This window comes from Cyrtonyx montezumae, unplaced genomic scaffold (genome assembly GCF_038088225.1).
Source record: "Cyrtonyx montezumae isolate F1298 unplaced genomic scaffold, pur_monq_1.0 scaffold_0, whole genome shotgun sequence".
NCBI classification, from domain to species: domain Eukaryota; kingdom Metazoa; phylum Chordata; class Aves; order Galliformes; family Odontophoridae; genus Cyrtonyx; species Cyrtonyx montezumae.
The window spans coordinates 52,809,946-52,824,357 of NW_027071824.1; the positions used below are offsets into that span (position 1 = coordinate 52,809,946).

Below are 14,412 nucleotides of genomic sequence, written 5' to 3' on the forward strand. Positions count from 1 at the left end.
AGACATGGCTTCCTGTCCGCTACAAATTATTTGTGACATCTAGCTGGTCAACATCCTCATTCTCAGTTCTCTTCATTCAGTTATCTTTCCTCTAGCATTTAGATAAAGAAGGGTATAAAAGAAAGATAGGTATGTAGCATATTTCTGTTTTACATGACCATATAGAACTGTGGGGAACTATGAATGACTTCCTGTGTGTTGAAATACAATAGATAACTATACAAGAGAGCAGGGAGGAGAAAGAGGGGAAGACACACAAAAATGATCAAAATTAGCATTCTGTTGTGTTCCTGTATCACATGTTTTGCCTGTCTAAACAGCTGTGATAATTTCTGTTTGGAAATTCCTGCTGTTGTTACACTGATTCTTCAGGAGAAAGTCTGCTGCCTTTGGTAATGCTCCCTGCAAACATATTATTTTAAGCCATGCCTGCTGATGGCTTCTTTCCTTCTTGATTTGAAAGCAGAACTCAGTATCACAGGACGTAAAGTTTGAGCTAATTCTCCTTTTACAATGGCCAGGTTGCAGTCTGCCTCCACATACCACAAGCAAGAGGCATAGTCTTGACAGCAGTGAAATTCTGGGATGTGTGTGCAGCATCTACAACCTTGCAATGGTACTGTGTGTGTGTGAATCTTGAACCAAAACAAACTTAATGTCAATTTGAAATTAGAAGATGATCGTTCGTAATATATGATGAGAAAATTTCAAATTCTACAGTCTCAAAACAAGGCTTAGATGTGAGTTGAATGTAAATGGGTTTAGATGATTGCAGTTGGAGAATAATGGTATTACCACAGCACACTTTATAAAGGCTTTGAAACCATTTCCCATCTGCAGAATCTAGAGGAGGCTGCAGGGTTCCCGTAGTGCCGTCTGTCTGCTTGCTAATTCTTATACCAAAAATGAGCATGATACAAACAGTGAAGCAGTTTTTGCTGAAGGGGAAAGAAGTGACATGCAGTACATAGCTGAAGTGATAGGAAGTACAGTACCTTAAATACAAAGTATGTGGCCTGGACTTACTGCCTGTCATGCCTGTCTTAATCAAAGATGCCTGAACTGCTGTGGAACCCAGGACTTTTTGTGGTTGTTTCACCACAGTTCCCTTGTCACAAGTCCAAAAACAGGCGCTGTTCCTACAGTAGCTTTAGAATAGAGGCAGCCATATGCACCTTCTTGCTGCAGGGCTGGAGACTTTTTAAAAGCCCTCTTGTTTCTTTATTTGGAAAAAGCAAGCCTTGCCAGATCACCTCATGTGGAAGACTGCATCATCACTGTGAATATATGTATTTCAAGCAGATTAGCTTCTGGTTTGGAAGTTCAGAAACTGTCTTTAAATAAACTTGGGATGCATACAGAGGGAAGCTATGTCTCTAAGAGAGAAAAAAAGTTGTAGATGTATATACATGTGTATGTGCACACATGCATAAACTGATACGTACAGGAATGAATGATCATCCGCAAAGACCAGAGACCTATTCTCACTGATTTTACCATCAAATCCCTCCAACTTTTTTGTATTTAAAAGTAAAATGACCAATGAATGGTTTGTTCAGCTGTCTTATTTGAAAAGCAGTATGGGCTGTGGAGTAGAGTCCTGAAATGTGTTTATTTTTGGGGTGTTTTCTTTCTTTTTTAAAAATCCAGCTCTAAATAGTTTCAGAGAAACACCATTGCAGACAAATGCTTTAAGGCTGACCTCTCAACAAAGTATTGAAATAGCTGCTATATGCAGTCCTGAGATTTTGGAAAGCCTTGTATTCTTAAAATTGAAACAAACAAACACAGAAAAACCTTTACAAACAGGTCTAGAACTCATCTTAGCCCACCAGGTTTTAAACAAAAAAAGCAAATAAGTTAGAAACTAGACCATCTCACTTAGGCCAAGGTAATCCTTGTACCTTTCACCATATCTTTCTGAGCCCTTCTATAATGCTTTGTAGATGATTTATCAAATGCTTTGTTAAGTATTTGTGAAGTGTAGGTTTTAAAAACACACAGTAAAAGGGTCGTCTCATCTGAGAAAGAAAAGTCAGTCTTCAAAAATGAGTCCTGAAAACCTACTTCAGAAGCATTGTCATAAACTGTCTGCGTGTGGTCTGTTTATCTGATGCATTTTGAGTCGTTTAATGGGGGATTCAGGGATCTTTCTTCCTGGGGAGGTGAGCTGATTTCACACCACCTGATTATTGATGGAGAACGTCCTAATACTATTGTCCCTCACTTCTGGCACATGGTATTCAGAAGGGAGGCTAAGCTCAGTTGGTTCATATCTATAGCATGCTGGTAAGCAGATCCTTTTCTTTGGGGCCAAGAGCTTTAGCAAAGCTAAGCAGCAAGACCTGGAAAGTTACTCAAATTTTACAAGAAGGAATACCTTTTGCAAGTCAGTCTTTATACCTTTGAGGAAGCTAAACCAGATGCAGAAATCTGTCTTGGAGTAGAGCTTAAAAGTAAAAGGAGAGAGTATCTGTGTCTGAAATCAGGGTCAGTAAAAGTCAAAGAGCAAACTACTGTGAGGATAAAAGTAAGAAAAAAGCAAACGTGCTATTGTAAAAAGAAAGCTTAGGAAACATTAGCCAAGGGTGCTGCTTGGAGGAGTGTAACTGCTGTTGGCTTGAATGTTTGAGAGGAGCAGAGCATGAGAAAATATTCCTGCTGCTTGTAAAGACTTATGTTTAGGAGAGGGCATGCTGGGCACACCTCTTCTGGTATTGCTTAAGACTAAAAAGCCTGATTCTGTGGAACAGAACTATGTTGGATAAGCTGGTAACACCTTTGGTTGTGTTTTTTCTGCTCAGATTCCCAAAGAAAGGCAGTTCTGTTTAAAGTAGTAGCTCTTCTAATAGCATTTATACTCTTGCTGCTCTAATCTATGGTAGGTAATGGCTTATACAAAATCTTTCTCTTTAAGGCACAAGGAAAAGGCAATCTGATGGACTACAAGAAGGTCAGTAAATTACATTTAAACCTGCTTTTTATTTTTAATTTTTATGTAATATTTTCAAGGTTATTCTTGACAGTTGGAACTTCCATTAAAGTCATTTTGTGCATGTATACTTGGAGAGACGATGGTTTGTACTGTTACATGATTTGAAAAGTCAACAGTAGTTATCTATCCTGTAAGTATAAAACATAGCCATTTAATAATCACTTTTGCCATTATTTATTCCATTTAATTCTTCAAACTGAGTTCTGAAACCAGCTTTTTTGTCAACTTTTGCTGTCTACTTTTCTGCAGTTGTTCGCAGGTTAGCTGCCTTCAGTGATCTCTACTTATTGATAAAATATGCTGTTATTCTTTTCTTAGCCTCACATTGGCACTGCTACATATAGAAAAATGTGCACACCTACACACATTTTATAATGATTTTCTTTCAGTTCCTTCTACAGCTTTTAGTTAAGTCACCACAGCATTTGCTATGCAACTGCTATATAGTAAAGGCAGATGTGAACTAACTAGCTTATCAGCTGAAAGTATCAGGGGCACAGTGAAGCTCTTAGAAGTTCAGGAAATGGCTAAGAAGGCTCCCTCGGTTCAGTACTGGAGAACAGCTTGACTGTGGTGGAGGCAGAAGGTGAGGTTTGTCCCCAGAGTTACTCACTGAGCACAAGGCTGAGTTGTTCTGAGTCTTAAGGGTCCAGTTAGCTTCCTCCAGCATCAATGGGAAATAAAAGATAAGTTGTTGCTTGCACACAATTGAGAATCACTTCTTGGAGTAGAGTTTAAAGAACATTGCAGCTATGAATGTTTGCTGCTAATATGGAAAGTTAACGTATACATACGAGTCAGACTTCTAATGTAATTATTCCATATTAAGAAAGTTCAAGTTACTATTTTTTCTTCTTGTTTGAACATGAAAAGGATCTCAACTTAAACTTACTATTTAAAATTGTCATTTTGGTTTGGTGCTTTGAATTGTTTTGTTTTTAACAATAGAAAAACACTGATACAACTGTCACTTTCTAAATCATTCCTGAGAGCATTAAATTTCTTTTTACTCAAATATGTGAAACATTTCTTTGAATGTTCAGACTAGGCTCCTTGCTTTTCTAACTGTAGAATGGATTTCCTTCTTTTAAGAGTTACAGTTGTGACATGCCCAATGTCATTTCCATAGTTTAAAAAAAAAAAGTGGGAGGGAGGCTTCTAAAGGCTTCTAAAATGGCTTTACTGAATTATGTATTTGTCATTATATTCTACATTTTGACGTGCATGATTTCATATTTTGAATCCTTCAGATGAAGTTGGAAAACTTATTGTGACTGTGCAACTTGGACACTTGAATAGAAGGAAAGGAAAAAGCTTTCTCAGGTTTCTTATTTCATGCAATTGACTTCTGCTGGGAAACATGATTTCAGTGCTTTGGTTGATCATATCTTACATACTCACAAATATTCTGAGTTCAGTAATGAAAAATTAGCAGTAGTTTAGTAGTGAAAAATTCTCCATTGCTTTTACACACTCCAACAATAATCAACTTTGGTTTTTGTGAACATCTGTTTCAAAACTGGTGTCATGTCCCTTTCTTCTGTATTTCTTCATTTAAGATAAAAGTGGCCATTAGTTATGTTCATACTCTGTAAGCTCAGTAACCAGTAGCTCACCTCAGTGTAGAAGCTTGACCAGTACATGCATGCAGCCAATTAGAGTACACTTTTTGTCACACAAATTTGTATTTCTTTTTTGTCCTTTGCTGTGATGTCTTTATTTCTGTACCACCAGAGTCAGTGTTTTGCACATTTGCTGTCGTTTCTTCACAGCATCAGAGTCTCCTATCATCTTTCTTTTCAGTTGCTAGAATTAATCAAATCTTTAGGCTTCCTTCTCTTTGAGTCTGAAACATCTCTTTCATTTTGAAAAAGCTAAGGTCACCAAAACTAGATGCAAAACTTCATTTTTTGCTGTGAACTTCAGCATGCCATTTACACAAAGTAAAAATGGTGTTCTTTTATTTGAATTCATAACAATATGTATATAAAGACTTTTTGCTGTTTTGTCTGCTTAAGAATATTTCACCTTATTCAGTGCAGGTTTCAATTAAAATAATGAATTAAGGAAAAGATGAGAAATCGAGATCTACCCATTCAACGTGACTACTTAAAAGGCTGCTCAAGAACTTTTTAACTGTTCATTTGATGCATGTTATATTAAAATGGTCTTTCTGAGCTTTTCTACTGACAAAAAAATCTCAGTGGTGCTAGTAAATTTACTGAGGGCTCTGAGATAAAAAACAGAAGTGAAATAGTTTTCATTAATTTAATTAGCCCTGAGACTATCATGTCAATAAGGCCACTGTTCTGAGAAATTATTAGTATTTTTTTTTCTCCCTGTGTATCAATCTTTTTATCATAAGGACTTTGATATCAGAAAGACTCTTATTTTCTTGCATTATTATCTGAATGTTTCGCTTTGCTTCTTTTTGCTGTACTATCACACCACATCCAGGCAAATTATCGATTGTGTTGTTTGAAAGTCTCTTACAGAGATGAAAAAGTAGTTTCAGCTCCATTTCAATGGTGTTTCTCTGATAACAACAGAAGTACCAAGCAAATGGCAGAAACAAAGCTCATGTGTGTCATTGAAATCAGCAGCAGCTTTCCTGTCATCCTCTTTTGTGTGCTGGATTTCAGCAAAAACTCAGACTTCTTTGTCCATTCTACAAATTATTTGCCACAGGTAGGCTATGTCATTCTACAAAAACAAAATGAGATCCTCAGTGAATCACTTATTATTTTATAATTTTGGTTAAAAGTCTTTCACTGAAATCAGGACTTACTGGTGCTAGGCATTATGCAGACTTGTTAAGCGAGAGTAACAAAAATACAACAAGTAGCAGGAGTGAATAATTCTTGTTTTCTGGCCAAGGCTCTGAAAGAATTATGAGTTAAGACTAAAGTATATGACATCCTGTATTTTTAATCTGGTTAGCATAACGTGGAAAGGATATCTTGTTTTTCTTAATGTAAGATTCGTAAAAGATAAATTATGTCAAGTGAAAGAAGACATGGCAAAATGATATTTTTTTAAATGTAGCCCTGTTCACTTGCTTTCCCATGGAGTCCTTTCATCCCAACTGGCACAGGAAATATGGTACATCGGCAGTGCTATGACGTACAGTGCTTGACAGTTTGTATATAGAAGCACCACATATGATTTTAACAGAGCAGATTTTATACTGGGTTGGCAGTAACATGAGTCAGGAAGTGGTAGATCCATTCATACGCTATATGGCACTAATATCTTGGCTTCACGTATGGGAGGAAGGAGCTAAAGAAGAAAAATGGGAAAGGTCAGATCTGGAAACAAGGAGGTTTCTTGGTGGCAATAAAAATAACATTATGTCATCTATCTGCACCAGCAAGGGCATGTGATTCTGCTTGACCAGCTCACTCCTGACTGCCACGGTCAGTGCACTTGTCCCATGGTGGTGCTGTTTGTGGAGCAGTTTTACCATCCCACAACATGAATGGCAGTGCTTCCTCAGCTCTGTTTAATTAAATGCCTGAGTAACATCATGAGACATGTCATGGGACTACAGGCAATAGACTAGCTACTGTTCTGTTCCTGAAATGCAGCAAAAAGCTAAAAATAGAAGACTGATGTTTGTAGATGCTGTAGAATGTAGAATACTGTAGAATGACCTGGGTTGAAAGGGATCTCAAAAATCATCTAGTTTCAACCCCCCTGCCATGGGCAGGGTCACCAACCACTAGAGCAGGCTGCCCAGAGCCACATCCAGCCTCGCCTCAAATGCCTTCAGGGATGGGGCATCCACAGCCTCTCTAAGCAACCTGTTCCAGTGCATCGCCACCCTCTGAGAGAAAAACTTCATCCTAACATCCAACCTATATCTCCTGTCTTAATTTGAATTCATTCTGCCTTGTCCTATCACTATCAACCCATTCCCCTCCTGTTTATGCGCTCCCTTCAAGTACTGGAAGGCCACAATGAGTTCTCCCCGGAGTCTTCTCTACTCCAAGCTAAACAAGCACAGTTCCCTCAACCTTTCTTCATAGGAGAGGTTCTCCAGACCTCTGATCATTGTAGTGGCCTTCCTTTGGATCCATTCCAAGAGCTCTGCATCTTTCTTGTTGTGGGATCCCCAGGACTGGACGCAGTACTCCAGATGGGACCTCACAAGAGCTGAGTAGAGGGCGGACAATCATCTCCCTCTCCCTGCAGTCCAACCCTTTTTTAATGCAGCCCAGGATATAGTTGGCCCTCCGGGCTGCAAGCACGCACTGCTGATTCATGTCCAGCTTCTTGTCCACCGAGTCCTTCTCCACGGGGCTACTCTCCAGGACTTCTTCCCCCAGTCTGTATAAATACCAGGGATTGCTAATGACCTCTGATAGTTTTCTGTTAAAATATCTCTTTTTTTGTTTCTTCTGTTCTGTATGTTAAAACAATGAGTATTAGTGAGTATACTCTTTTTTGACGTGTTAGTAATATTACATAAGCAGAAAAAAGCACACAGGAGAAGCAGTTCACTGCACTGCTGGAATTAACCAAATCTCAAAATGAATGATGCTTGCCCCATGGGGCCCTGTAGGACTAGTTTTGTGCCCTTCTGGGAGTTCAGTTCACAACTCTTCCTGTCCCTTATGGACCAGTTGGCCCTTATTGTGTATTGGCATTTAGTTTTGTCCCTGAAAGAAATATATCCTACATTAATGTCCAAATTATTTGATAATGCTGAGTAGGAGTGGCTTCAAATTGCAGCACAGGAGGTTCAGGTTGGACTTTAGGATCAATTTATTCTCAGAAAGAATGGTGAGATACTAGAAGAGGCTGCCCAGAGAGGTGATGGAGCCATTGTCCCTAAAGGTGTTCAGTTAATGTGTGGATGTGGTACATAGGGACATTGTTTAGCAGGCAACATTGGTGGTAGGTGGACGGTTGGACTAGATGATCTTAGAGGTTGTTTCTAGTCTTAATGATTCTATGATTCTGTGATCACTTGTTAGATGGGGGATGCTAATATGTTTTTAATTTGGGGTAAATTTAGGAGGTTTCATTTTCTGAGAGAGTCTGTGTGTTTGTTTTGAAATTAGATTTTGGCTAAACTAAAGAAAGGGAACAGTTACCCGAAGTACCCAAGTGTACATCCAATACCAAAAATCAGCTGTATCATTATTTTTAATTGGTGGGTTTCTTCCCTGGCTTTTTTAGGATGAGGCTACAACATAACATTTGTTTCGTTAAACTAAACAATATCACATCTTTTAGCATAAATATCATATTAATTACTTCTGTGCGCTAAGATGACAAATTAGTAATGGCTACCTGTGTCACTCTGATTTGAGCATGCCATACTTTGGGGTTCATCATACACCTATCATTGTTTAGATTTAAAAGCTAATAGATCTTATCAAATTCATTGTGAAAGACCTGGAAAGGCATAAGGAAGAGGAGCTGATGTCTTCTCTAAAAAGCTAAAAGGTTTGTACATTCCATCTGAGGCTCAAGGTGGCTTGTAATGATTTGGCAAAGTGTCGTTCCATCACTGCGTAACAGCTGGGGCAGCAGTGTTCCCTATAAACAGGACATCTTTCCTGTTCTGTTAGGGGTGACTCATTCCAGATTTGGTCTCTTCCTAGAAAGGAATTTTTTTTTGTTTGAAGTGGAAATGTCAGCTGTTTGTCAAATGAGTAAGGAAAATAAATCCTATTCAACTAATAGAAGTTTCTGCAGGCTGTTATGCTCTTTAGGTGCATTTATTTACTTTTTATATTAAAACCAACAAACAAAAAAAGCTAAGATATATGGATATATATTATATATATACTGCCTGTATATATATATATATATACTGTATATATAACATATATATACAATAATATATATATTGTATATATATATTATATATATACAATAATAAATACTGGATAAATGTATTTATTATTCCTATTTCAAATGGCATATTATTTTGCATATAACCAGCAAAGACTGAAAAAATGCATTCAGGAGTAGTATGAAGTGATGCGCTTAAATGATTGTCCAGCCTATATTGAGAAGGAAGGGCATAAATCTGTCTGGCCACAAAGACTGCAAGTGAGTGCTGAGACATGCCAAGGTGCTTCAAAAATATAGGAAAAAAAATTAAAAAGTTGGTCTACTAGCTGTAAAATGGGCTAGTGCTTCGAGGTGACATTCAGCAGTCTAATTCACTTTTTACTGAGCAAAGAGAGAAGAGATTTAGAAAAGCTAGTTCAGAGCACTGTAATCAATGCATTAGTCAGTCACTCAGCCACAGACCAATTTAAATTTTGTATTTGCGTTGTTCTTATTTTGGTAAATAATGTATGTTTCAGAAATATAGAATAGTTCGGCTCAGTTCAAGATCAGTTCAAACATGGTGTCAGAAGATTTCAGTATATAAGAAGGTGTTTAGGGCCATTTGAACAAAAAATGTTATTTTTTTTCTGTAGTTGCTTGTTATCTTGTCACTTAATCGTAAGTTAGATCGTTACAAAAAAGGAATTCTCATGTTCTTCTCCCTTTGCACATAGAATCTAGTTCTATCAAAATATTTACTACATATTCACAGTCTTTTCCTCCACAGAATGTATTGCACCTTGTAGGTAGAACTATCTAAAAGGAATCTTGTTTTTCCTTAGGCCAGGAAATAAGATAGAAATATATCAGCACAGAAGATTTGAAGTAGTTCCTTTATAGTCAAACACCTGCTGTTTTTTGTCTTCGTTGATTCTCCGTTCTCCAAAATCCAGCAGTCCCTAGGTTGCCCTTCTGTCCTTTTGTTGCCCTCAGACAAGCAGTCTTCTCCAGTAGGAGCCCAGAACAGTTGCTCTGGAAGGCAAATACATGACTTGTGTGTTGTGACTTCAGCTGTTGGTTGCTAATGGTTGTCTCGTGTGGCCAGGGTATGACAAGTGGCAGTCTTCAAGGAACTATCACTGTCTTCTTACCTTTATTTGCAGGATATGCCTAGAGCATGAGTGCATAGGGAGATAATGGAAGGCAACATTAAAGGTGGAAGGAGTCAGAAAAGATCCCTTGATTTTCTGATAAAAGGTGGCTGAAGTAGGAGCTGATAGAAAAATGAAGAGAAGGGAAGCTGGAGAAGTAGAACCCAGTCATTCACTTCTCAGTTTGTCTTGTGTGCATTCAAACCGTTCAGAACCTCAGCATTTCTTTCTGTATCTTCCTATTCTTGTTTGCTCTTTCTGTTGTTCTTGATTAGAGCCATCCCTCCTTCCAGTCAAAGGCCAAGGAATGGGTATAAATGAAAATAAATTCACTGCAAGTCAAATGGATGGAGCAGGGCTTAGTGCAGTGTAGGCTGTATGCAGCAAGACTCTTAATATGCTGTTTTCAGTGCTCAGGTATCTCTTTTCACAGTCTGTGAAGATTCTGTTGTTGTGCTGCTTTTTCTTAGACTCATAGAGCAACCTTTCAGCCAAAAAAACTGAGTTTCTGAGCTTCATGTGCACGATGCAAAACCACTAAGCATGGTCAACATCTGGATAGATGGAGAGAAACAAAAGGTGATGAGGAAAAACAGCATTATTTGTTGGGAGGGGTTATTGCTTCCCTTATGAATCTTAATTGGGCTGCACTGTTTTAAAACTATTCTTAAAGCTGAATTGAAACAAGAGCCCTTCTGTGAACTTTCACATGCTTGGCACCTTTAGAAAGAAGTGAGGCTGTATTGCCAATGGCTGGAACAAAAGTCGAAATTTTAAAATGCAGTATTCCAGCATATCTAGGAATTGAACTGGCAAAAAAATGTCTAAATAATCTGTATCTTGATTTGTATTCTGTTTTAATTATCCAATGCTGCCCTGAAATATGTTGTATCTTAATGGTAGATGAAACTGTTCTTACCAGTGGAAATGTGTTACTAGAAAATGAAGCCATGTAAATAGAGACCAAAAGATGAGATTCCTTTATTTAAAAGAAATTAATGAGGGAGGTTAACTGAAGTTTATAAAGTAATCAATTGAAGGAGTTTGTTTTTCTTTCCTATTCATTTGCCTAAAATAATAGCTGTTCCTATCTAAATGAAATAATAGAAATAATACATCTAAACTGGATATGTGGATTTTTTAATGTACTTAATTTATGAAGTTCATTACATGAAATTACTGAAGTCCAAAAATCGAGGGCAAGTGTGGAAGTGTAGCTCCAGTAAAATGAAGTGCAGCTAAGGACATGAATCTGTTGTTTTGCGTAACACAGGACTACTGAAGCCTGGTTTCCTATGGAGTTACATCCTGAATGTCTTTAATAACTTTCTACGAGAAGCCCAATTGTTTTTTTAACTTCCTTTTTACAACCATGTCTGAGACAGAGGTAACAATCAGTCTGATTAATCCAGACTGGTTTGCCTCAGAGTATGTATACTTATTTCAACTGGCTGGCTGATTCTGTAAGAGGAACACAAAACAAAGTTGTTAAGGACTGTGAAATTGTTTGTACATAGGATGATACCCAACTAAGAAGCTGAGGAAGGAGCCTGTCATATAGGCAGGGATTTTTTCATGTAGAGGTTCCTTGAACTTCGTCTGCAAATGTTCAGTAGTAAATTAGTCTGATTTTTTTGTACAGTGCATGTATCTTGACACGGGCTTTCAATTGTTCTGTTTTCAAGGTACCATCTTGTGTCTACGCATTTGCACAAGACAAGCACATAGATAGGTTGTGTCCCTCTGTTAAGTTTCTGAATTCTCCCTCATTCAAGATTTTAAAGATTTTTTAGACACAAATTTCTTTGCAGTTTACTTCTCAAGATATACTTACACGAGCATTAGCAGGTACATTAAACATTTCTAGTGAGCTTTAACAGATCAGCAGAGTTTGCTTCAAGATGTGTGGGCTCTACCATCTCTCAAAGTTATGACTCAAGGAAGGGGAGAGAAACACCTTTCCATGCTGTTCACGTTCCTCCTCTCTCTTACCTGTTCCCACCTTCAGTGCAGAGCTGTACTGTATGGCTGATTCCTGTTCATTAGAAGATGTGTTGAATTAACGATGCAGTGCAGTTTTGCCTCCAGGTTAGTTCTCCAAAGCACAGCACAGGAAGATTCTAACTGGAAAGGAAAATAAAATTTTTATGAACTGGGACCTGAACACTCAAGTGCTGTAATATGCTTTCAACTAATTTCATCTTTAAATACGGATAATGAATCCACTTCAGTTCGTATTAAGAAATATCATTCATTTTAAATAAATGCAATTATCTATAAAATGGATGACTTCTACAGTTTGGATCTGGTTTAGATATTTTTGACATGATTTAATCTAGGTTGTTAAAGTTATAGTGATCTATCTGTAAATGAATTGGGGCATTGTGCTATGTGTTGGAGGAAAACATAATTTATAGAACCCTGCGTAATTAGTTAATGTAGACACCTGTGTTCAAGAAAAGCATTTTTTAAAAACACAAACAAGAAAAGCTGATACCGTGATGAAACTGAATAATGAAAGCCATGCAGGACGTATTAAGGATTATGAAATGCTGTCATGGTTTAGCAATAATTGTCTGTATTATTTTGTAGGAAATTTAACCTGTCGTTTACCCAAGGTTTTTAGGCACCAAATCTTTCCAGCAGCTTGCTGTGAATGTCACTGTGTGTCACTGAACCAATCTCAGTTTCCCCGTTCCTCACCAAGAGGACAGCCTGGAAGCCCAACAGTATCCTGGGCTGCATCAGAAGAGGGGTTGCCAGCAGGGTGAGGGAAGTGATTATCCCCCTCAGCTCTGCCCTTCTGAGGCCCCATCTGGAGTTCCGCGTCCAGCCGGTCTCCCGGCACAAGAAAGATGCAGAGCTGTTGGAGCAGGTCCAGAGAAGGGCCGCAAGGATACTCAAGAGGGCTGGTGCACCTTTCCCTTGAAGAAAGGTTGAGGGAACTGGGCTTGTTAAATTTGAACAAGTGAAGGTTCCAGGGACAACTCACTGTGGACTTCCAGTACTTGAAGGGAACTTACAAGCAGGAGGGGGAATGAGTTTTTACTCAGTCTGAAAGTGATAGGACAAGCGGGAATAGCTTCAAATAAAAAGAGGGGGGATTTAAGTTAGTTGCTGGGAGGAAATTCTTTGCACAGGGGGTGGTGAGGTTCTGGCACAGCTGCCCAGAGAAGCTGTGGGTGCCCCATCCCTGGAGGTGTTCAAAGCCAGGTTGGATGGGGCCATGGGCAGCCTGAGCTGGGGGATGGCAGCCCTGACCATGGCAGGGGGTTGGAACTGGGATGATGCTTAAGGCCCCCTCCAACCCGAGCCATTCTGTAACTGAGTTTGCATCGACATAGCTGAGTACAAAAAACCTTGCTTTACTTACAGAGTTTGCTTTTGTCCACTGTCAGAAGTGTTATCATGCAGTGTATAAATAGAAATCTGTAGTACAGAAGGCAAAAGCACCATGCGTGCCATCCTTTGTCTCCAAAAAAAAAATGGGATGCAGTGGGCATTTATAAAATCCAGCTTCTCACTGCAGCAAACAGGAGAGTAAGTGAGCGTGCAGCGTGCTGGTGCCATGCAGCAGCTCTCAGACAGTGGCGTGGGTAGGAAATGCACAGATGTTTTGAAGTCTTGTGTTGCTGCTCTGTGCCTGCTGGAGAGCTGGCATCTCTCAGTGGTGGAGGAGTGGGCGATGTGTGTTAAATGACCTGCAGTTCTGTTATAGTCTAGAGTGAGAGTAGAGCAGCTGTACATCTGAGACCGTTCTGAGAGCTGTTTCTGATTGCTTTGGTGATTGCCTTTACCTCGGGAGAAGGCGGTGGAAGCACCGCCATCACAACTAACCGTGCGTTGGCCCTGCCAGAGCAGTCTCACCGTGCCTGTGTTTTCCAACAGCTGCAAGAAGCAATCAAGGCTGGCAAAGGTGTGACTTCTGCCATCGACCTGTGCCGTTGCCATGGAAACCGTGCGCTGGCAGCCCTGGAGAGCTTCCCTCCCTCGGAGGCCAGAGCCGCCCTGGCCAACATCGTCTACGCCATGACCCAGTTCTCCTGAGGCCTTCGCAAGAGCCGCCCGGTGCCCCTCGGCAGGGACCCCACCATGGCCTCCCACCATGACAGGCAAAATTCAGGGAAGAGGGAGAAAAGGGAAAAGAAGTGGGGGGGGGAGCCTGTTGGGGGGGGGGTTGTGGGAGAAGGTTATGCTTTCACTTGTCGTGCCAGAAGCGCACTTGAGGCTGCACCGGCAGAAATAATTAATGAGGCCCGTTTCCGTGACCTCAGCAAATGGACAGGAAATAAGTGCGTATTGATTGGGCACCGGCGGGGACGGCGCCAGGGCGGAGGCCGGTGGTTTTCCTGCCCAGGGAAGGCGTGTGGAGGGAGCAGGTGTCACACAAAACACTGCCAGAGCCAGCGGGCACCCCGTCTTCAACAGGAGGGCAGGGAGTTAACAGGGGAAAGTCCTTTATCTGTCTGCACGGCC

The 14,412-nt window shown here is 39.8% G+C and overlaps 1 protein-coding gene across 2 annotated transcripts in view; it reads left to right on the top strand.

The window, feature by feature from the left end:
- Positions 1-14,086, top strand: part of PDSS2 (decaprenyl diphosphate synthase subunit 2) — a 110,912-nt gene extending 96,826 nt beyond the window's left edge. For both annotated transcript variants that reach the window (XM_065735553.1, XM_065735562.1), the window contains 2 exons: positions 2,918-2,953; positions 13,825-14,086. In XM_065735553.1, the coding sequence (XP_065591625.1) occupies positions 2,918-2,953; positions 13,825-13,983 (195 nt within the window). In that variant the 3' untranslated portion in view covers positions 13,984-14,086. The remainder of the gene's footprint in view (positions 1-2,917; positions 2,954-13,824) is intronic.
- Positions 14,087-14,412: the final 326 nt, after the last annotated feature.